At 42.8% G+C, this 21,094-nt stretch overlaps 1 protein-coding gene and 2 long non-coding RNA genes across 14 annotated transcripts in view; 2 read left to right on the top strand and 1 right to left on the bottom strand.

Moving 5' to 3' along the window:
- Positions 1-13,098, top strand: part of LPGAT1 (lysophosphatidylglycerol acyltransferase 1) — an 80,990-nt gene extending 67,892 nt beyond the window's left edge. For 6 of the 12 annotated variants that reach the window (XM_081489718.1, XM_081489729.1, XM_081489720.1 and 3 more), the window contains 2 exons: positions 3,048-3,154; positions 12,757-13,098. In XM_081489718.1, coding sequence (XP_081345844.1) covers positions 3,048-3,154; positions 12,757-12,932 — 283 coding nt within the window. In that variant the 3' untranslated portion in view covers positions 12,933-13,098. Of the gene's footprint in view, positions 1-3,047; positions 3,155-6,314; positions 11,102-12,756 lie in introns of those variants that run through there. The other 6 variants (XM_081489724.1, XM_081489730.1, XM_081489728.1 and 3 more) reach the window with 1 other exon arrangement.
- Positions 426-20,243, bottom strand: LOC145506070 (uncharacterized). Its single transcript, XR_014053526.1, has 3 exons — positions 20,135-20,243; positions 18,333-18,475; positions 426-635 (listed from the first exon to the last, which is right to left on the bottom strand). It is a non-coding gene; the product is annotated as an uncharacterized LOC145506070 (long non-coding RNA).
- Positions 13,130-20,315, top strand: LOC145506069 (uncharacterized). Its single transcript, XR_014053525.1, has 3 exons — positions 13,130-13,265; positions 15,303-15,391; positions 18,584-20,315. It is a non-coding gene; the product is annotated as an uncharacterized LOC145506069 (long non-coding RNA).
- The last annotated feature ends 779 nt before the right edge of the window (positions 20,316-21,094 follow it).

Genomic DNA, 21,094 nt, shown 5'->3' with positions numbered 1-21,094 from the left:
ATGCACACTGTAGGTGAAGTAGTCCGCAAGCACTCTTGGGATCTTGTGTATCTTCGGTAACTTCCCCCATAGGAATCTGCTTTCTTAGTTTAAATGGGGAAAGGAGAAAGAGACAATAGAATTCTTGGACTATTATTTCTAATTTGAGGGTTTCTTATAATTCAAAGATAGAAATTATCCTTTGAAGAGAAGGGAAAACAAACTCGTTTAAATAGCCCACGGACTCTTTCTCTTTTGAAATTTTCTATCTCTGTCTCTACTCCTCTGATTATATAAATTTTGATATTAAAAGAACTCTGTCAAGAATTCATTCTTATAATGCTCGTAACAGCTGTCCTTTTACATTTATATGGCTGGCTTGAAGCTGGCTTTTTTATTGCCTCCATGGTATAAAGGATACACATACACACACACTAATATGTGTAAAGCTGGCTGAGGATCTTGTTACTTTATTTACTGCTCTGTTTTCCAACATCCCAAGTTTTGTTGCTATTGTCGTTCCCAGTGTTCACCCCATCCTTGTGAGTTTACCCTTGAAAAACCTCTCTAGTATTTTGCTGGGGTTTTGGCACAAAAGTGGACTTGAGCAGTCTACTCCTTCTTGTGAAAAGCCAAGAAGCTGGCAGCATCAGCGCCTGTGGAAATGAGGTGGAAAGTTGGTAATTTGGGAAGACTGGTTGAAATCTGTTTAAGGAGAACTGAGATCCCCAGAACCCCAGAACCCCCATCCTGAATTCCATTCCTGGGCTCTTGTTCTTTCCCTGCCCTGGCAAATACTGGAGGCCTGCTCTGGAGAGGGAAATAGAGGCTCTCTGGACTCAGGAACCCCAGGTGCAGTTGAGGCAGGGGTCCCGTAATGAGATGAGAATAGCATGGTTAGGTGACGTCTGTGTGCTGAGTGTTGAGACTCCCAGCCCTTACCTCTCTCCGCCGCCAGAAAACTAGCAACAAGGCCTTTCCTCTCTCTTAGCAGGAAATTCAAGGATCTTTCTGTGAGTAAAGGGCGAATTCAAGAGGAAAGACCAATTTAAATGGCCCAGTCAGATAATCCTCAGGGTGACTCACAGTCAACAAACTCCACTCACAGGCAGAGAACTTTGAATCATCTGTGTAGTCCCACATCTGTAAATGTGCGTGAGCAACAGAGAATCCCCAGATAACTGGGAATCTGATCAGCCTCCACTGTTAAAGATGGAGACGGAAACAAACATAGGAGGGTCATGTGAGAAACAGACTGTACGGCTTCCGAAATCCTCATAGTACATGAGGGTTCATTAACCCTTTTCTCTACGTCTGTGAATGTTTTAAAATTCCCATGATAATTCTCACAGAAATAAGATTCTCATAGAGATGAAATATTGTAACAATGATAGCATTCTGTAAGAAAAGGAACACTCAGAGCTCTTAGAAACTAAAAGTATGATTAAAAAAAAAAGTAAAACTTAGTAAAAGTTTGAAATTTAAATAAGAAATCTCTCGGAAAGGAGGACAAAAGACAGATGGAAGAAAATGAATTTCAACTCTAAATCCTATATCTAGTCAAATTATCAACCAGGTATGAGGATGGGAAAAAATACATTGGCAGAAATGCAAGATTTCAAGTGCCTTTTCTCAGGAAACTACTGGAGGGTGTACTCCATCAAAATGTAGAGTAAATAGAGAAAAAGTAAGACATGAGATATAGAAAGCATTAAATCCACTTTAGGAATACAAAGAATCACCAGGATGACAGTGAAGGGCCTTTGCAGGATGAAAACAGGCAACACATCCAGAACCTTGCTGAAATCTCCTCATGAAGGTGAAATTGAAAGAATGTCTAATGCACATACATCCCTTGGGAGGAGATCTAGACCTGAGTCCATCTGGCCCACTGCCTGGTTTTTAAATAAAGTTGCATTTGAACACAACTACACTAATTTATTTATACCTTGTCTGTGACTGCCTGTACACTACACAAAGCAGAGTAGAATAGTTGTGACAAAGATCATAATAGCCTGCAAAGTCTAAATATTTTTTTTCTGGCCCTTTAAGGAAAAGTTTGTCGACCTGATCTAGAGATTTGATTTTAGATTTGATTGGTCCATAGTTTATGGCTGAATTAGTTATGTCTACCTAGGAAACAGTGCAAATTGCTCAATCTAGGGAGAACAGAAATCGGAGAGGAAAGGAAACATAGCCTTGATTTACCGCCTGGTTTACCTTTGAATATACTTACATGATTATAATAATGTAAATATCAAATATTGTGATAATTAAAATGACCATACGAGTGCATGGGAAGATGGGAAGGATGAGCCTCTATGGTGGGATAGGAAGAGAAAGGAGCTTAACCCTCATCTTTGATCATCAGTAGCTAAGCCCTAAAACTAAAGGAGAAACTTATTTATATATTAAGAGGGAAAAATCCATTCCTCTGAAGAAGGAGAAACAAAGGGCAGAGAAAGGGGGGGCTGCGTGTTTCATACAAACAAACATTTTACAGACTTTAAAAACTGCACCTTTATACTTTCAATGAAGAAAAAAATCAAGAACACCTTCTTCTCAAAATTGGAAAACAAACAAGAAAAGAAACACTTGTTCAAGGCTCCTGTTCTGTTCTCACTTGCAGTGGATATATGTCATTCATCATCCCAGTCCAGTTCCTGTTGAGTAAGGACAGTCACAGAATCCTTCAGAATCATGTTCCAACAACTACATTCAGTCATGAGCTGGCCCTGCTCATGAAACCAGTATCTGTGATATAATTAGCAAAAGGGCACCAGTTAACACAGATTCTGTCTGGTTCATAGATATTCCCAACAAAGGAGCATTGCTAAGATACATTATTTGGCTTAGCGTTTGAGTATTCTAAATGTGTTCTAAGAAAGCTGCATTCTAAAACTTCACTTATTGCAAAAAACATTCCTACTTAAACGTACAAACATGGGAAGACAGGTATTTCTCAATAATTTTTTGTAGATATAAGATACTCTAAAGCTAAGTTGTGGTTCTGAATGATTTTGACTTCTGAATTAAAGTAGTTTTTGCTTTTTTTCTACTCTTGATAGAATCTTTCCAGCTAAAGATGTACCTCTGGAGACTGATGACCTTTCTGACTGGCTCTATCAGCGTTTTATTGAAAAAGAGGACCTCTTATCGCATTTTTATGAAACAGGTACACAGGATCCTATTACACGTATTCCTGAAGTTACTGATGGTTTCAAAGATGTATTTTAGGGGAGATAACCATTTTTCAATTCTTCAGGCACCCTAAAGGAATCAAAGTATTTCCATATTTTAGAATTTCAGCTTAGAACTTTTTATAAAGACAAATAAATGTGTGAAATTTATCCAGGCTCTTACTTCATCAGCCAGTGTGGAACGGTCAAATGATAAGTAAAATATCGTACAAACAGATCGAGTTCAAGAGAATACACATCTGTGGAAGACTGCAGACATACCTCTGTGATTATATGGTCTGTTTTATGAAATAGCAAATATCATTCAGGTTTTGATCCTGCACTTGATTGTTTGACTGATAACCATCACCATGCAGTCATTTTAGGTTATTTTTAACTGCATTTTCACGTGCTTATTCTTTTCTTTACTTGAAGGGATAACGTTTACATTTTAAGTCTTCATAGATATAACCTTATTACATTTTTCTCCTAGGGAGAAAAAGGTCTATTTAGTCCAAGATCCCTTTTCTGTACTCAATATTCTGTACTTTCTATGACAACTGCAATGCGATGAAAAATACAGAGAAGGGAAGGAGAAGAGAGGGAGGAAACCAGGAAGTTGGGGAAGCAGGAGCTAACCTGCCTGGAGCCCCAGACAGACCCTGGGTTTTCACAGACAGTCATGCTGCACGCCTGTTTCCAGAGCAACAGGAATAAGAAGATGAAGAGAAACATGTCCCAGGTCTGAGGATAGCCATGGGGTTTTAGATGAATAGAGGCCCAGTTTTCTTCCCATCTAGACTTTTTGGGGGCAGAATTAAAGTAGATATTAAGTCAGTCTATCAAAGGTCTAATACTCATGATGTTAATCGCTCAGTCATGTCCAACTCTTTGCAACCCCATGGACTATAGCCCACTGGGCTCCTCTGTCCATGGGATTCTCCAGGCAAGAATACTGGAGTGGGTTGCCATTTCCTCCTCCAGGGGATCTTCCTGACCCAGGGATCGAACCTGGGTCTCCTTCATTGCAGGCAGATTCTTTACCATCTGAGCTACCAGGGAAGCCTCCCGATACTTATGAGCAAAGGCTGATACTGTTAATTATCTTTAAGGCTTTTGTGTTTGTATTTAGGATTGTTTCACTTTATCCTCCATAAGACTCCTTCCTCATCTTAACTTTCCCACACAGGGACTTTGGAGTCATGCATATTAATATGACAGGAGCAGGACATCGTCTGCTCCATTTTAACGTGCCATTAAAATACCTAGTAAGGCTAGTTGAACAAGATGTCCCTCTCTGCTTTTTTTGCATTCCTTGCTCTCCAGGATTTTCTTTCAGAATAAGACAGAATGGATGTATTGGGGAGGCCAAAAAGCTTGTTCGGATTTTTCTGTAAGATGTAATGTAAACCCGAACAAACATTTTTGGCCAACCCAACATAAGATGGCATCAAGTGATTAAAAGGCCAGCAAGATCCTTCTTCTTATTCATCTCAATCTCTTTATAATATTTGGCCTAAATAGTAGCAACATTAATAGAAACTCTTTTTAAGAAAGCTATTTGCATAACAGACCTTGAAACTTTAAAGTGTTCTCTGTAAATTGTTTGTGAGAAGCAAATCCTCTCTTGAATCAGCTTACCCTACGGGATTATCCTCAAGAACAAAGACTATTTGAAATGCTGAAGAGTGTTTTCAAGATGACCTTAAGAAATATTGCTCCAAAGTGGTCTAGCTTTCCTTTCCAGAAAAGAATTTAAAGACATCTGTTTACTTTGTTTCTCCTTTTTATTTTTTTTATTATTGACATACTCCTTTTGAAAAAAGGAATAAACCATGTTGCCTTTTAAAAATAGTATCAGCAGTTTATGGGCTTCCGTGGTGGCTCAATGGTAAAGAACCCACCTGCCAAGACAGAAGACACAGGTTCAATCCCTGAGTCAGACAGATCCCCTGGAGAAGGAAATGGCAACTACTCCAGTACTCTTTGCCTGGGAAATCCAATGGACAGAGGAGCCTGGTGGGCTACAGTCCATGGAGCGCAAAACAGTTGGGCATGACTTAGTGACTAAACAATATTGGTAATTTACAACCCCTTTTGTGGCAAAAACATTTAATTTGTAAATAGAAGAATTAGTATAAATTACGCTATTTTGAAAAAGAAAATATTTTTTGGCCACAAAGTTTGGCTTGTAGGATCTTAGTTCCCTGACCAGGAGTTGAACCCGTGCCTTTGGCAGAGGGTGCAGAGTCCTAACCACTTGTCCACCAGGGAATTCTCTGGAAATTATTTAATTGATTTAATCCTGTGTCCTGGCCATTGTAGAAATCTATAGGGATACAGTGGAAAACAAGGCAGCCATAGTGCCTGCTCTCATGCAGTTTATGTTCCTGCAGGAGACAGAAAGTAAACCAGTCTGTAGAAAAGAGGAAAGGTAGACTGGAATCAATACAGACTGTGGAAAGTGCTAAGAAGGAAATAAACACGAAGATACCAGTGACTGGTGGGGAAGGGGAGACAAGACAGTGGTGTTTTTCTGATGTTGGAAGAATGCCCTGAGCCTGCCTTTCGTGGAGGTGGAGGGAGGAGCACTCTAGGCAGAGAAAAAGGCAAATGCTCAGAGGTGGGAAAGGGCTCAGTGGTTTGAAAACTGTATCTCAAATGATATCTCTCTTTTAAGAGCAAGAAGAAATCACAGAGATGCTTTAAAAAAAACAAAAACAAATGCAGGGCTTCCCTGGTGGTCTAGTGGTTAAAAATCTGCCTGTCAGTGCAGGGGACGTGGGTTTGATCCCTGGTCCAGGAAGATCCCACATGCGGCGGAGCAGCTAAGCCCATGTGCCACAACTATTGAGCCAACACTCTCGGGCCTGAGAGCCGCAACTACCGAATCCTGTCAGCCCAGAGCCTGTGCTCTGCAACAAGAGAAGCCATCGCAGTGAGTAGCCCACACGTGGCAATGAAGAGTAGCTTCGGCTGACTGCAGCTGGAGAAAGCCCACAGGCAGCAATGGAGACCCAGCACAAAAGAGCACACACAGAAGCAAGAACAAACAACAACAGCAAAAAAAACTCTAGTTAAACTAACGTTCAACTTTTACTCTAGGACACCTCCCACCACAAGAAAACAAATTAATGTTTCTATTTTGTCTTTTAGGGGCTTTTCCACCTCCCAAGGGCCATAAGGAAGCTGTTTCCAGGGAGATGACCCTCAGCAATATGTGGATATTTCTCATACAGTCTTTTGCATTTTTGTCAGGCTATATGTGGTACAACATCTTTCAGTACTTTTACCATTGCCTGTTTTAGGAATTGACTTGAATTTGTCATGGTCACCATAGGAGTTTGGACTTTCATAAGCGTGCATTATTTTACATGTGCAAATCAGAATATAAAAAAACAAGCAAAGGAGATTCAATGGATGGATTAATATTTATCCCCCTTTGGGATATTTTTAAACTCTACTAAAATGAGGATCAATAATATAATGACCTGCTAATATGTTTTAAGGACTTTTCATGTTTTAAAAAGATACACTCTACCACCCATTTAAGCGAACATCACATTTGGAGAAGAGGAAATCATCAAATCATCCTAAAAGACTCTCTGAGAGAAATTCTGTTGCCACCAGATGTACATGATAATCTTGCCCAGGCTCAGAATACTGTCCGCGTCCGTTCCCCTTAGCTAGTCGTCTCTCCTAGGCAGCACTGGGGCACGCCCTCACTTCCTCACCACAGCTCTGGCTGTGTTCCCAGTAACCTCAAGGGGAGCTGGTTGGCACCTTCGAAGAACTGCTTCCCTGTTGTTTGCAGCGACGCCCCGGTCCTCAACAGCTCCATGAGGTTCAGTGTCAAGCATGCCCCTGGGGGGCAAAGCAGTGTCCAGTGACACATTCCAGTACTAGAAGGTGTTCTTGCAAAAGACCAACTCAGTCCAATGCCGTGTTTACATGCATTCATGCTTCCCCTTGTACGGGGAGGGGGGTTCACTTGATTTATCTTTTTATATAGAAGGCATATCATAGATCGATAATTGTCTTTTACAAAATGCACTTTTATCAGACGCATCTACAGCAGAGGATTAGCACTATAGCGTGGAAACAGACGTGAAGATGATCAGTGAGCGGAACTCTTGAGAGGCTGCCTGTCTGTCTGCGTGTTGGTCTGTGCGCTGATGCTTTCCAGCGCCATCTGCACTGGGCATCGCACCGAGGCTTCTGTCCCGCTCAGAGCCTTTTTTGTTTTGTTTTGTTTTCTTTCCATTTTGCATTTTAGCATCAAATGCATATGGGGATGGTTGAAATAAATTAAGGCATTTAACTGATCAAGTTAAGGTGAAATAGACTCATTTAATATAAGGAATATAAGAGCTAGAGCCAGGCACTCGCTTCCAGTGGTGACACGTTCTCACACGACACCCCCAGAACCTGCGTTTGTTCCCTTAGCACGTCAAGGAGCTGCCCGTGTCAGAGTGGCGTAACCAGGAGAGACCAGCAAAGCGGCTTCCCAGTTTCTTCCAGTTGATCTTGGAGAGGATAGAGTGAAGTTCGTATTTCTAGAAACCTTTTTTTTTTTAACAATGTGTCACTATTTTCACGTGATTTACCTCATAGGAGAACCAAACACTCCTCAGAAAGTGCTGGCGTGGTGTCAACTGGTCACCTGCGCTCCCAGTGTTGAGAGAGAGGTTGTGTTTTGGTTTGGGACTATAGGACTATTTAGACCCTAGTCAGTGTGCTTATCGGTGATGAGCATTGTTGATTCCCCTGTCGTCACTAATCGTACAAATGACAATTTTGAGAAGTAGGCCAGAAACTAAAAGTAAAGACTATTGTTTTCTATTTTTAAATACACCAAAAAAAAAAAAACCACAAAAACTGAAAAGATGTGAATTTTCTCCCAGTTACGTGGGAAAGGCAAAGCAACACCAAATAAAAGCCCCCAGCAGCTCCATCTTTAGGGTTAATTCAGTACAGAGGTGAAAGAAGTCTTCACTACCTGAAATACCTCATTAAATAGTAGACGGCTACTGGTGAAATGCAGAAGACAGTGTTAATATGTTCGGTTTGGTAGTGGTTGTTATAAGATGCAGTTTTTTGGAAATCTGAGCATTTTGTTATATGTGTTTTACAGTTGACAGTAATTAGGTAAAGCCGGTCTCAATTAATTAAAGGTATGAAGGATGATAGGAAGCTGGATAGAAACTTAAAGATGCTTCTGTTTGAGGCCCAGCAAACACTACTAGACAGGATGAATTGAAATTGTTCCCTTGAGAGATAAGTCAGCCAGCTGAGGGGTAAGTAGCTCACTGTAGAGTCCGGCATGCATAGTCCTAGCCAATAGACCTTTTTTCATCATTGCTAAGCAAACCACAGATAGAGTGGCCAGTTCTCCCATCAAAAACAACAACAAAAAAAATTCATACGTCAGTGTGATTTAGGGCCACTTTTTGCCATCACTATTCTCCAAAGGAACATAATATTGTTTAATGTACATGTCAAGCAGACTGTTCTGTAAGATGCTTTTGTTTTCACGTGCAGTCATTTCAGCAGTCTCTAGAGTTAAGTTTTGAAAATAGATCTGTGAGTTGTAAATAGATGTGTATTTGGTCTGCCCTATCCCTCTTTGATTCCTTATCAACATGTTCTCTCTCTTCTGTTGGCAAAACATGTTTGTCTGAGAGCATTGATAGTGCTTTCCTTATCAGTAACTGGAGTTCTCCTGCTTGCACTAGGGAAGTAGAGAGAATCTGTGTTTTTGTATGGCAACCAGGGAAGCAGCAATATGCCACTGTACAGAACCAAATTAAAAGTCCTAATCTGTATTTTCTTTGCAAAGTGAGATCAAAGGATGTTTAGAGAGTATACATTTTTGTCAAGGGAAAAGAAAATAAAACTATGCCAGTTTCTATGCTAGCAGCTTGTAGAATCTCAGCACTTCCTGGTCTTAGCTGTCTGCCTGGATTCACACAGCAGGGAGGGCTGAGATCTCCCTGCTGGATTTTGATCTCCGTGAGTCACAGTGATGGAGCATTGCTTGGCCACGGGCAGGCATAGTGACTCCAGAGGTGACCACCCCAGCAGTTCACACATAACTTCAGAAACTGTCATTGGTGTTAAAAGATACAAATAGTGTGGAGAAACCTATATGCCAGTGGAAGGTAAAGAAAAATTACAGAACGGAAAATGATATTTTGGGTGAGCAAACTAGTTGAGAATCTAAATAGTAGATTTTTTCCTTTTTAAGCTAGCTATGAGTTCAAATCTGTCATTAAGTAGTCTTTCATATTACAACCAACGCTTAATTTTTCCATGGGGAAAGAACTAGAGATTACCGGATAGTTAATCCAGGAATAAGTCATAGTTAACCAAAAATCTAATTGTATTTAGGAGTTTGAGTCCTTATTCTCCTCAAACTGTTTTTCTTCTAGGGATGCATATTAAGTTTTTTAAAAAAGGATTTCTCTTGCCTATCTATTTATGACTGTTCATGAGTAGTGAAAAGATTTGGAAAGACAGGTTCAGCAAGAGGAAACACAAAAGCCTGAATAATCCATGGGCTAGAAAAGAAATCCATGAATAATCAAGAGCTGGTGGTATTGTCATTTTTTTTCTAGCCTTTTTGTGAAAATGAAATGTTAAATCACCGAATGTAAACCTCAGAACGTCACTGTAGTATTGATAGCATTTGGATCCGTGTTGCAATGCCTCTTCATTCTTTGTTCATGCCACTCACGTCTTGTGGATTTGTCTTGGTAATGTTTCTGACAATCACTTCATTACAGACTGTTCTAAACTACTGGGACCTGGTTATAGTTGTAGAGAGTTAATCATGGATAGTCTTATTGGATTCTTTTTATATTTAAGAAAATGTTATTTACATTGCTAAATAGGAAGTTATTTTCTTCATTACACTATAGGACTTCGCTCCAGAGTTATCATTATGAGTACGTCAGCTCTAGTCTACAAAGGATGGATAAAAATGGTTAGCCTTATTTTCTTGCAATGTAGTGCTGTGAATTTTACATCTGTTAACATGAAAGGCGAAGTCAGAGCCACCCTGGGCAGCAAGTGTACTGGTTTATTTTATGAGACAGTAGAGACTAATATGTTTGGGACCAAAACCACCTAAATTGGACATTTTGGGGTCACAAAGGGGCCAGGTGTTCTCTGGAGCAGTCACTGGTTGGTGCTTTATTGCAATCATTTTGCATTGATACCCAATAGTTAGGAACTGGACCCTGGGAATAAGCTGAGGGTGCTGTACTGTTGGGCAAGGATGACTGTAGCCATACAGAAGATAAAATAAGGGTTTTTCTGCAAAATTTCCATTTGAGGATTTTTACATTTAATATTTTTTTAAAACAGTTAAAAGAGCAAAAAAAATATAAGTGTAATCTAGTTGCAAGATATGCAAACATATGTTGAATGGCTTTATTTTTATTGTGTAAAACTGTTGAACACATGACTGTAATGCACAAATTCTTTACATGTAAAGGATCTATGCATTTTACAGTAACTCATTTCATGATTGGGTAATGAAACAGTTATACATTGAATCGCCATTGTTGTGTTAAGTGCTTTCCTTTCCTTTACAGTTATTACAGAGTTGTATTTATTTTATACAGGTGGATTTTCATTTTCCTGATGCCATAATGTTTATTTCAGCTTATTGACCTGTCTTTCTTTTTCTATCTGCATGTTGTAATGTATGATAAGAATGAATGTAAAGGCTGTGGCAACTGTCATTAAATTTTGTAAAGGGCTGGTCACTCGTGGATCTATCTGGTTTGTGGATGCATTTGGGATTATGTTAGTAACCAGATCACCTTTTCAGAAATTTAGATGTGAACACCAAAAGAAACATTTTTCCCAACAAAAATTAATAGCTGGTTCTATTTTTTTTAATCTAGAAAAAATAAAGTTGATTTTTTTCAAGTAAAGTGCTTTTAATTCTTAGTAGTGGGGATGGGGTGTTTGTATTTTGCTGGAGAGATTTAGGCATTAACATCTGTGGATGTGTATTGATGCTGAGGGCAAACTGAAAAACCAAAAAAAAGAAAAAAACATTGTACTTCCTTCTTTGGTTTTAAACTATTCCCCCCAACTCCTTCACCACTTTCCCCATCCAATGGTGTACTGGTAAATATTGAATAGTCTGCTCTCCTAGAAAAAAAATTCTGTATACAAGTGTACATGTTTGTTAAAATTTTGCTGATAGCAAAGACATATAACACAGCTGCTGCTGCTAAGTCACCTCAGTCATGTCCGACTCTGTGCGACCCCGTGCGACCCCATAGATGGCAGCCCAGCAGGCTCCGCCATCCCTGGGATTCTCCAGGCAAGAACACTGGAATGGGTTGCCATTTCCTTCTCCAGTGCATGAAAGTGAAAAGTGAAAGTGAAGTCGCTCAGTCATGTCCGACTCTTAACGACCCCATGGACTGCAGCCTACCAGGCTCCTCCGTCCATGGGATTTTCCAGGCAAGAGTACTGGAGTGGGGTGCCATTGCCTTCTCCCGATATAACACAGCTAACAAATAATAATAAAATATACTTTATTGTCAAGTCCATATAGCCAGTTCATTCTCCCAGGATGCTTTAATTGATTTTTGCTGAACTCTTGTAGCCAATCTATGATTGCAATTCGGCCATGATTTGAAAAATGGAATTACATCATAATTACTTATTTCTCAAATTTATTGTCATTCAGTCTGATACGTGATCTGGTAAAGTGTTTCTTCAGTTCAGTTGCTCAGTCATGTCCAACTCTGCGACCCCATGCAGAAAAAATTGTTTCTTACCCTTGTGCAAATTATCCTCACTAAAGTGAACCACATTTGGCTTCATTACTCTTTGTAAGCTTATGTAACTTAATTTTAATAACAACTGTTTAGCAACTGCTGGCAAAATTTTAAAATTTAACAATCAGCTGTAGTGAGCCAGTAGGAGCTGTCTCCAGCATACCACTGTCCTGTGCTTGTTCTAAAATTTAACTGTTAGTGTTGAGTAAACTCACTGCTCAACACTAAGGGTCCTATTACTGACCCTTGCAGGGGCTTAATGGGTGGAAAGCATTAATATCAGTCCTACAGAGCATGCTTTTGTTTATTTCTTTAAGTTATTTTAAAGGTTTTTTTTTTAATGTGGGTCATTTAAAAAATCTTTATCAAATTTGTCACAATATTGTTCTTTGGCTACGAGCCATGTGGGATCTCCTAGCTCCCTGACCAGGGATTGAACCCTCACACTCTACATTGGAAGGTAAAATTTTAACCACTGGACAGCCAGGGGAGTCCCCAGAGCGGGCTTTTGATTTGAAGAATTTGACAACAGCAAATCTTGCCTCAAGTGCATGGGAAGCTTGCATTTTTCTAAAGTTGGTCCTTTGCTTTCATTTCTCGAAACTAGGTAAATTGATAATAGGCATCTCTAAGATTCTGTTTTGAGCACTGAAAACACATATTGTTTAGATATTTGGAGAATATGTTTGATCCCACTGAAAACTTTTAAATGTATTTAAATATCTCACACAGTCTACCAAACAAGTTAAACAGTTCAAGTTTGGTCTACCTCTTCTTGTTCTGTCTGGATGTAGGATGCTGTTTTGGTGAGGCTGTTGTTTTCCCCAGTGTGGTTTCTGTGGAAGATGAAGAACAGACCGAGGGCAGAGCCCTGAAAGCGAGTGTGAAGAACTCAGATCTGTTGCTGACCAGCCCTGTTCTTCGTGAGTTGGGAACAAAAGAAAAGCCATTGTTTTTAATTTCCACTTAATATGAAAATGTTTGTTTTTAGAAAATGTTTCTTCCTGCCGAAAAAAGAAAATGTATTTTTAAAAGGAAAAATTTTCCTCTTTTGGCTATAAGAAAAAGTCAGCTGTATGAGCAGGTGTGACCATATCATAACATGCTGATATAAGTCAATAAATTTTTACTTCTCAGGACTTGGATAACCTTGTTCTTCACTTTTAGAGGCTTGAGAAACAAACTGAGTATCAATTACCCAGATCACATTTAAACACACACGAATGGACTATGGGAGGAGGGCTGGCTAACCACTGGAAATACGACAGGCTCCTTTCCTAGTCAGCAAAATGCTCTTTATTAGGTGAGTAAACCCATTTTACAAAGGAAGAAACGAGCCATTTGGGGTTGTTTTTGTCTTTTTGCTGGGAAGCATGGGCATATTACAAAGCTCCCCCCTGAGTTTTCCTCCGGAAAATTTCTGTTGCCTCTCCTTGGAAAACTTTCTGCTTTTCAGGTGTGCAATTTATTCTAGAGGTGGTGGTAAAGTTCTCACTGTTGAAGAGGGAGCTCTGGGCCATCCTTGTGATGATAGCAGCTGTCTCAGTGGTGTCACTGAGAGACCACATGGCTAGGACACCTCCCCTAAAATATCAATTGCTGCATTCATTCCTTTGTTTCATTTTTGACACCAAACTGCCTGAAAAGGTCTTTATCTTCAGTTCTTACCAGTTAACACCTAACAGTATCAGGGTCAGCTGATGGATAGTTAAGGGAAAAGAAAATAGATGCCTATAAGTTGGGGGAGTTTGGAGGGGATTAGAAGAGGTTGAAATACTAGGAAGAGGAACCCAGAAGTGTTAAAAGAGGAAGAAAATGCCAAGTCTGCTGTCACCAAACAGGTACACACACCCCTGATCAATGAGGACCCCAGGGAGTAGTCAGACATGGTCTTAAGAAATCAACTTCTGTGTGAACTGTCCTCAGGCTGCCATTCCTGCAGGCTCACATCTAGAGGATCACAGTGTGTAGTGTTAGTCATTCTGTGACCCACCAGGCTCCTCCATCCATGGAATTCTTCAGGCAAGAATACTGGATGGGTTGCCATTTCCTTCTCCAGGGGATCTTCCTGGTCCAGGGACCAAACCCAGGTATCCTGCACTGCAGGTAGCTTCTTTACCGTCTGAGGCACCAGAGTAGTCTAGAGGATCCCAGCTGCCATTTCAGATACTCTGCTCTCTTGGCAGAAGAAAGATATGCCTCTCAGCCATTAGGCATCTCCAGGATACCAAAACAAAGGGATGATTCAAAATATTGGTGACAAGGAGCCTCTTTTAATCAAGGCATCTAGAGCCCACAATAGGGCTTTTTCTCTTTCCCTGATATGTACACATCTTAATAAGGACAAAGAATGGCATTGGAAATGAGACATCTGGGCCTGCATTGGATCTGTTGAACTCTGATATGTCCTGTGTGGAGCAGGGAGAGCAATGGCAACTTGGAGCACCCCCAAAAGCAGCAACCAAGACTTCTTCTGGCTTAGACCCAGGACTGGCACAATGTCACTTTGGCCACTGACTCACAGGGAAGTATGGGAGGGCCTACAAAAGAGTATGGATACCAGGAGGCATGGCTCATTTGGGAGCCATCTTTGAAGACCAGCTATCACAGTGAAACAATTCCTCAGCTATTTGAATAATTAAGGAATGCTACATGGGTCTCAAAGAACTCTCTCCCTTCTAAAAGTTTGCCCATAATTTCAATAATTGGAAATTTTTTGAGTTCGAATACTTTAAGAGGATTAGATCTGTTGATCCATCACTCATTCATACAAATCACATTAATCAAAGGGACACCAATCTAAAACAATAGAGGTTTTGTTTGGGATTAATCTTCATATTACTTTTGGCACTGATTGATGCATAACTCATTGGCCCTTAAAATTTCAGAGCTCCTGGAACTTTAGAAATCACCTTGTTTTTGAGATGGCAGATTTCGTTCTGGGACAATTTTGGTCCATTGCTGGTAGCATTAAATGACTGCTTAATAGAATTGTGGGGACTAGAACCAGGCCTTTTGATTTCCGTTCAAATGTTTTCCTCAAAACAGCAGATTGCCTCTGTTGGATTTCTGTTTTTAGTAAATGAGAGTTAAATCTAAATGATAAGGTATGCTTGTTAAAGGGGGTGATGGACCTAAAGCCTTCTATAATTTCAGTTTCCCCAATTTCAAACTAAACATAAGCGCTCCCAAACCCTAGAAGATTACTTTTTAAGATAAGATATGGTCCCCTCAGCTGTTACAGAAGTACAATTAACCACAAAATAGTTGGAAACCCATGTTATTTTATCTTTTTGAATATGGATATGAAATGTGTTTTGTTTTTATTATTGCCATACAGACTGCAACATAAAGAGAATGGCTTTGTTTCCAACTGAAGGGGATAGAGATTTCAGTCTCATGATGATTCCTTTCATTTCTGAATTCCAGGTATGAAACTGGAAGCAGGTGATAAATTCTTTACTAGCTCTAGTACCTAAATGTCCCTTCATCATGGTGGCCTCTGAGTTCCAGGGCTTGTTCAAGTAAGAGCCCCAGACAAGCGGTGGAACCCAGGACTCGTCCAATGAGTTTGAATAGCAACCCCTTTGACAAGTTTCTTATCCACTCAACCTCATGCTTGTGTTTTAAATGGGAAAGTTTAAAAGAGGTCTCTTCAGTGTTAAATGAGATCATGTATGTGGAGCACATTGTATGAATGCTCAGTAAGGGAGGCTGTTTTATCCCATCCCAAATAGGTTTAGCAGAGGACGTAAATTATTCTTACACCTGGCTGTGCCTAAGGTCCAAACAGCTGGTTTGGTGTATAGGAATTTTATCACTATGGCATAGGCTATAATGCCCACTATCTCATTTTCCAGAGTCCCGGGGAAACTGAAATGCAGTCAGCATAGCCAAGCTCCTAACCTCACCTAGTCAGACTCTATCTAATTATCTAAGGCTCCAGACAGCAGCAAGTAAAGGCTTTGTAGGCAGAGAGCCAATTAGAAAGGTGAGGAGGCTAGGGCATAAAGAGGAAATAGGACCTGCTAGACAGAAGACATTACATAGTCCTAAGAGGGACCTATTTTTGCTTCTGAGACATGATGTCACTTGTGGTGAAGACCTTGAACTCATTATCAAAAGTGAGGGAAATATAACTTGTAGTAGTTGGAAGCTACCCACCAGCCCACAGTTCTCTATGTATAATTCCTATGATCCTAAATACAAAAGCGTGCTCTGACAGCATCCTAAAGATGTAGGAAGCTGCACTAATTCTGAAAACCTTTCCCTTTCTAGTTGCAGAAGATTCTGAGGTTTGTATCTTGAGAACTGACATTTCATCTTCCAGTTCTAAGTACGGTACCCTCAATTCTTGGAAATCTGGGTACCAGAGGAAGTGGGCAGATTAGAATCAAATGTTGCTTGTGGTGATGGAGGTGTCATGGTGAAGTACAGAGGGACTTTCGGCAGAGCTGAGATAACAAGCATGGGTTTGAGGCCTGGCTCTGCTGAAGGTTGGAGGGGAGAAATGATAGAAAGTTGATGTTTCAAAGCCCAGTCTGGCTCTAAGGGCCTTTGAGTTCCCAGCCTGATAGCCCTTCACAGAACTTCTTCAGAGCATCAACGCCTGAAGGTAGAATTCCATGAGAAAGAGGACAAAAGGCAATGATAAGAGGATGGACTAGGTCTCCTAGAGGAGATTTGGAAATACTTAGAAGCCACCATCCAGTGATGACTCACAGAGGTACACCTATGCCTGCCCTCAGTTCAGTTCAGTCACTCAGTGGTGTCCAACTCTTTGTGACCCCATGGCCTGCAGCATACCAGGCCTCCATGTCCATCACCACCTCCCAGAGCTTGCTCAAACTCACGCCCATTGAGTAAGTGATGCCATCCAACCATCTCATCCTTGGTCATCCCCTTCTCCTCCTGCCTTCAATCTTTCCCAGCGTCTTTTCCAATGAGTCAGCTCTTTGCATCAGGTGGCCAAAGTACTGGAGTTTCAGCTTCAGCATCAGGCTTTCCAATGAACTTTCAGGACTGATTTCCTTTAGGATGGACTGGTTTGATCTCCTTGCAGTCCAAGGGACTGTCAAGAGTCTTCTCCAACACCACAGTGCCTGCCCTGGCACGACACTATTCAGAGAAGTCTTGGCCTGGCTTCTAATGATGAGAACTTGGCTTTGTTTCCCTAAAGAACTACTGAAAAAGGCAAGGGACTGAGCAAGTTCATGAATGTGAAATTTATAAAGCAGTTTCTCCTTGGAGGCAAAGATGTGGTCTAGTTGACGACTCAACCTGCAGAATCCATTCCACTTTAGATCAGGAATAGCGACTGGAATAAATAGGAGTCCTACCTGAATAGTGAGGAAAGGTGGTATGTCAGATGAAGTGTTGACTCAGACTGGGTTACCCTTTATTGAAAGAGGAAGGAGAGGAGTGACAGGCAGGCTCCCTCCCCAGCCCCACTGGGGCCACTTGTGTCACCGCAGGCAGGGATTTTAGCACAGAGAGACCAGCTCAAGTGGCGGCCCCTGCCCCGTGGGTTTTTCATTTGAAAGGTATTTATGGTTCGGGTGGGGGTGGCGAAGAATGCTGTTTGTGGGTACAGGACAGCTACGAAGATCCCAAAAATCACAGACAAGAAGGAAATGAAAGTAAAGGCCTTTGCATGACTATAAGCTGGGGGAGCAGGAGAGCAGAAAGTCTACAGGACAGGGGAGGAACAATAAGCAGGGCCTCCAGGGAGCTCCCGCCACACGTTCAGCTGGGCGATCAGCATGTTCTCGCCGTCAGGGTGGCATGTGAGGCTTCTTCTACCCGTGTGACCCCTCCAGGGGCTCCAGCTCTTCCTGTCGACCCTGTACCCACTGGGCAGACAGCAGGCCCAGGACAGCCTTTCCCGCCCACTGTGTAAAGTTCCTTGCCCTGCCCCTCCCTCAGGCGGCTGCCCTTTGAATCCGAGGGCACTGGTGAAGGCTCAGAATTTTCTCCGTGGATCTATTCCCCAGTCTGGGGTGGAGGGCAAAGTCCTCCAGAAAAACATCACTTGGTTCTGGAAGCTTCTGTTTCTTTCTTTGACTGGCTGTTGTTGACACATGTGTTCTACCCACTTTCCTTGTATGATGGACTCTTTGGCTGTTTGGGGCTGTTGTGTTTTTTTGTTTTAAAATTTCTATGGTATTTCTTTGGGAAATAGCAGAAGGAGTTTCTGTGGTCCTGTTTTATTCGATCATCTTTTTTTTTTTTTGCCTGTACTGGGTCTTCATGGCGGTCCACGGGCTTCTCTAGTTGTGGCATGGGTTTAGTTGCCCTGGGGAATGTGGCATCTCAGTTCCTCTACCAGGGATTGAACCCACATCCCCTGCATTGGAAGGCAGATTCTTACCCACTGGAGCGGCAGGGAGGGCCCCCATCATCTTTGTTTTAAACAGAAGTCCAACAGCTCAGCTCAGTTTTTTAAGGTTCAGTTCATTGAAAGTCTGCTTAGCTCACGCCATTTTCATAGCTGTTACTCAAAGTAAAGTACATCTGAAAAAAAAGGCATTACATTTCCTACAGCCCAGAGAGAAAAATAATTTACTACCATATAAAGAATTAAGGGAAAAAAGAATGAAGGAGTTTTTTTCTTCTCTCCAGATAGGTGAAGTGAGATTCCAATTGCTGATAGAAGGAAGGGAAGGCTGAATGAAGCAGCAAAGCCAGTTAATCTGGAAGTTACAATTGCCTCAATCTCCACGCCTAAGGAAATGACTATCGCCTAAGAAGGTTGGAGAGAATCCAGTGGCTATGCTGATTGCATTTCAGTTTACCTGGGTCAAAGGAGCTGGTAACCTGCCAGAGGCCCAGGTCCTTGTGAAAAGATTTGGAGAACCTTAAAAGACCAACAGGAGTGAGGGGTGGTTACGCTTAGAATCAATAATGAAACGAGTCCTTTCTTGCCACTAGAAGAATTCACAAAGAGGCTTGGATGAGCCTGTGCCAGGGGTGCCGGGCAAGAGATCACAACTCTGGGTGGGGCTGGACCAGCTGGCCCCTAAGGCCTGTCCCCACCGCACCCCGACCCCAAGGAGTCATTGCCGGTCACACCACACCGGCCGTGATAAAAGCTGCCACTGTGTCTGCGTTTTCTGCTCTGCTCAGGGAAGAGAGAATCGATGAGCCCAGCTTGGCCAGAGGACAGGGTTCATCGCGCCCTCATCATTTGGAGACCCTCTCCCCCAGACTCAAGCCTCCAGGCAAGCCCAGCTACACAGTTTGCGAGACTCAGTGCAAAATGAAACGTGGAGTCCCTGGTTCAAAAACATAAAGATTTTCAAAATGGCAACAACAGACCATGTAACCAAGTACAGGTAGGTCACAAGTTTATGAAGGCAGCCTTGCCACCAGGACCACCAGGAAGCACCCAGCGCTGGGGTCTTCAGGGTCCCCTCTCTGTGCCTTCCTCCAGGGCACCACACAAGGGGCTCTTAGTTAGGAGACAAATCTCAAACACCAAGGCAGTGTTCTAAGCGCTTTACATGCCCAATCCTCTAACCTTCATAATGACCCCGTGGGTAGCTACTATTACTGTCACTGTTTCACAGATGTATGAAATGACACAGAGCTTGCCTGACTTGCCCAAGACCACCCAACCAGCAGCAGTGGAGCCGGGATTCAGATGCAGGCAGTCTGGCCTTGTAGCCACTAGGATTTATTTACTTTTTCCGAGGGGTTCTGTGCAGTGACTCAGAGATGGGAACAGTGGGCAGGGGAAACTGCTACAGAAATGGATCACCAGGCTGTGGCCTCTTCTCCTTTATCATCCTTAGTAAAACCAACCCAGACCCACCAAGGAGGAGCACAAGGCCTCGGGGACAGACAGGCAGAGATAACCATGCATCCAGGGATGTCTTAGCACGGGTTCCCTCTAAAGTAAAGCCTGAGCTAAGGCTTTAGGTCCAGGTAGTTATGTGGGAGATGGTTTCCGGAATGAGTAAGGAAGCAGAGGGCATGGAAAGGAAAAGGGATGAGGAAAAGTCAGTATTGGGGGTGTCGCTGAGGCTGCCACCATAGGCAATGGGAGCGCAGCTCTGCAGGAGGTGGGCAGTCACCCACCATTTGAGGGGCTGCCTCCAAGACCCAAGGCCAAAAGCCAAAAGACTCAGGGCATGTGCTGGAGGTGTGAGTGTGAGTCCCCAGGGAACCCACCTGAATAGGGGCCACCAGATTTCCCTGTGAACAGGCTCCCTGTGGACGGAGCACCATTTGGCTTGTTCTCCTGGGCATCGCCTTGTTTCCTCCCCCTCCCTCACTGACTGCAGGTGAGGGTCCTCAGTGCCTTAGGCCCCCCCTCCCCCTCTGCCCAGTCGCACTACAGAACCAGAACCCAGAACCCGGAGAGCAGAACAGTGGGGTGGGGTCGGTCAGCTGTTGTTTCCTGGATGGGTATGTTTCCGGGTGGACTGGTGGAGGCATCAACGGGGGAGAGAGGACACAGCTCCATCACCTTTCCAGCAGCTGACACACCCCAGATGGCATCGTGGAGATTAGCGGAGGCCCTGCTGAAGGATGTAGGGGAGGGGTTAATCCCCAGGGGTTTCCTGGAGAAGGAGCCCCAGAGGCCAGGCAAGGACTCACCCCCACACCCAGGCCCCTCCTGCCCCCTGGGGTCTCCCAGGCTGCTGGCCTGGGGCCGTCCAGGCTGAGTCAGGGTGGCTGAGTTGGGCCTGCTCAGAGCCTCTTGCCAAGTCCTTTCTTCCCTTGGCTCCATTTCCTCGAAGCCACTTTCTAGGCTCCGGTTGCCTCTCACACTGTTCTGAAAAGCGGGTTGACAAGTTGACCGGCCCAAAGCCCTGAGCTTGGGAGCAGAGGGAGAGTGTATGACCGTTATTCCTCTGTGAGGGGACGCGTCGGGCCCCTCAAGGCTGGGCTTCCAACTCAGCTTCCCCCTAGCTGGGGAGGTCAGGGGCCTTTGTCTCCACAGGGGCAACGGCAACCTGCCCTGCCACGTCCACTGCCCAGAGTTGCCGTGAGACCAAAGGGAGCAGCGTCTGGCAGTGGAATTTCTGAACCCCTGGCGTTTTCTGTGAGTGGAACACGATGACCATTGTTTCTGCCCTCGTGCCTGGCATTGCTTTAGACCTTCCTGGCACACGCAGTGGACTTTGT

This window comes from Giraffa tippelskirchi, chromosome 5 (assembly GCF_054371585.1).
Source record: "Giraffa tippelskirchi isolate mGirTip1 chromosome 5, T2T-mGirTip1v1.2.pri, whole genome shotgun sequence".
Taxonomy (NCBI): Eukaryota; Metazoa; Chordata; class Mammalia; order Artiodactyla; family Giraffidae; genus Giraffa; species Giraffa tippelskirchi.
Note: the sequence above shows the minus strand (reverse complement) of the source record. Positions and strands in the feature narration are given on the sequence as shown.